General features: G+C 39.8%; 1 protein-coding gene across 1 annotated transcript in view; it reads right to left on the bottom strand.

The window, feature by feature from the left end:
• Nucleotides 1-1,789, bottom strand: part of MS4A4A (membrane spanning 4-domains A4A) — a 17,943-nt gene extending 16,154 nt beyond the window's left edge. The window contains exons 1-2 of the mRNA XM_007956445.2: nucleotides 1,637-1,789; nucleotides 344-472 (exon numbers count right to left, since the gene is read on the bottom strand). Coding sequence (XP_007954636.1) covers nucleotides 344-472; nucleotides 1,637-1,780 — 273 coding nt within the window. The 5' untranslated portion in view covers nucleotides 1,781-1,789. The remainder of the gene's footprint in view (nucleotides 1-343; nucleotides 473-1,636) is intronic.
• Between the last annotated feature and the right edge of the window lie 628 nt (nucleotides 1,790-2,417).

The following is a 2,417-nucleotide window of genomic DNA, read 5'->3' as shown; positions in this document are numbered from 1 at the left end:
CTCGGAAGGAAGGTTGGGCAATCCTACTTCCGTAGTGATACTGCCTCGGAAACCCAAGGAGGGGTCACTATGAGTCAGGGCTGACTAGACGGCACATAACAACAACAACAACAATGCCTAGGATACCAATCTTTATGTGTTGCATTTCATTTTTGACAACTTTCAATTTTCCTAGATCCATACTTCATAATTCCATGTTCCCATTACTAATGGAAATTGTTACATCCACTTTAAATATGAGAAAACTGAGTCCGAAGGAGGTTAGGTGTATTTCTCAAGGTTATAGAATTACAAGGTAGAATTAGGATACTATTCCAATTATTTCAGAAGATACTCTACTCACCATCACTGACCCCCACACTGAGTACCCTGTGTATATTGAAATGAGATTTGGTCCATACAATGAATATGAGACACACATCATTATTATTCCCAAGCTGAGGTTTATCAAGGCAATCAGGATCTGGACAACCTAGAAATGATGATGAAAGCAAAAGCCAATTATCCATCACATAAAAGGTACCCGAGACATCCCTTCTCCAACCACTGAGTTACTCTCCTTCTCAATCATTTGAAATGGTCAGACATGTTTCTTGATATTATCTCTTAACTTTTTTACATATAAAAGAATTGTAAATATAGTAATTTACCAAAATTATTTCTTGGGGATATCTATATTTGCCCTTGGAATTTCAAAGTAAAAATAGTACTGTGCCAGAACCTGCTCAGAGATGCTTTAGTGGTACATGATACTACTCCTATGATAACTGCTGCTCTTTTTTGTCACAAATCTAGACAGGGGAGACACAGGAGTAAAAAAAAAAAAAAAAATTCTAACAAGGATAAGTGACTTGAAGGAAGGAGAGTCCATACAGAGGAAGAAGAGGAAAGATTAAATATGACTATTTCTTGGGGTCTGGTAGCTAAGGCCATGACTATGAGGTCAAAAAATAGGGGCTTTGAGTACAATTGCCCCATGGTATTAAAAAGGAGTCAAAGTACAATGTGTCTGTGAACTGCTATATGGAAAGTGAATTTGCCCTGTAAACTTTCACCCAAATCACAATTAAAAAAAAAAAAAAAAAGGAGTCAAAGTGTTCACAATGACTTTGTCCTCATGCTGTGAAGCCTGAGCTAGAGATAAACTTTCATATTCATGGTCCTTCTACTAGCACTAACCTGCCTTTCTTTACCGCCTTCATTCCTTTCAGGAAAATCCACCTGCGACTCCAGAGGAGAAATGCACTGAGAATGTAAGACATTTTATCATCTGTGGATCAAGACTAGCTAAGAAAATGATCCAGAGAGAGAGACTAACAAGATGGCGCCATCAGGTATTAAGAAGGCCAGTGGAGGGGACACCAGCTAATTGGCACATGACCTTTTCTTTTGCTGTTCTTCTATATTGAAGTTGAATATATTCATCATGGATTACCCACATGGATTAGAAGCATGATGTGATAGAATAGTGTCCTTTTTTTTTTTCCTCAAATGATAGGGCCTTAACATCAAATACTGATGTCCTGAAGATCAGGATGTGCTATGAAGCTAGTAAGAGACAGTATTTGTCATTAGGTTTGATCATTTTTGAGTTTACAACATCATTGTTCTTCTCCCAGATCTGCACTTGACTTACCCCAAGGGCCTTGGGTTCCCCCTTCAAGAACTTCTCTGGCTTCCCCTTCCACAGATACAATTGCAGAGAAGCAGGTTGTCCCATCTGGAGTATACTAGGGCCAGGCCCTGATGTGGTCTGTTGCATTCCCTGTGGGGTTGTCATGGCAGCAGAGGAGGTGCTACAATAAAAGCATAATTAGGAATGAGGTCCTTGAAATGACTGAAGAGGTGCACCTTGAGGCAGTCTCTTCCATTAGACGACCTCTGGTCTGCATTCCTTCACTAAATTATAACAGCTATTAGGACATTTCACAACATGTGAAAGGAAATTTATCTCCAATACCCCTGATTTATTTTTGTCTTGGGGTGGGGGAAGGAGGGGGTTATATGATTGGTGATAGCATAATATTCATTTGGCCATGTGGTCAGTGGGTGCATTTTTCTGTCTCTTGCACTTTGTTTCAAACATTGTTCTGAGAGTCAGGGTTGTTGTCTGGTTCCTGTTGTCATGGAATAAACTAGACAGAGGACCAGGCAAAGGCAGGCAAGGGGCCCCTCCTCTTTCTCTTACAGTTTCTTCTTTGATGATAGCCAGGATGGTAAGGAAGGCAACATATTAAATGCTTTTGAGTCGGTGCATTCAGACTAAACTGTACGTTTGAGCATCACTTGGGCAGAATACAAGACCTAGGTTTTGGAGAGGAGGGGTAGAATAAATAAGGGCTTTCGTTTTGGCCTTAAATCTAATCTACAAACTTTAATCCAGTTTTACTTAGGACAACTGACTCTGGCCTTAATTT

This window comes from Orycteropus afer, unplaced genomic scaffold, assembly GCF_000298275.1.
Source record: "Orycteropus afer afer isolate SDZICR_OR568_19922 unplaced genomic scaffold, OryAfe1.0 scaffold00622, whole genome shotgun sequence".
Taxonomy (NCBI): domain Eukaryota; kingdom Metazoa; phylum Chordata; class Mammalia; order Tubulidentata; family Orycteropodidae; genus Orycteropus; species Orycteropus afer.
The sequence above is the reverse complement of the archived record's forward strand: the minus strand, read 5'-3'. Positions and strand labels throughout refer to the sequence as shown.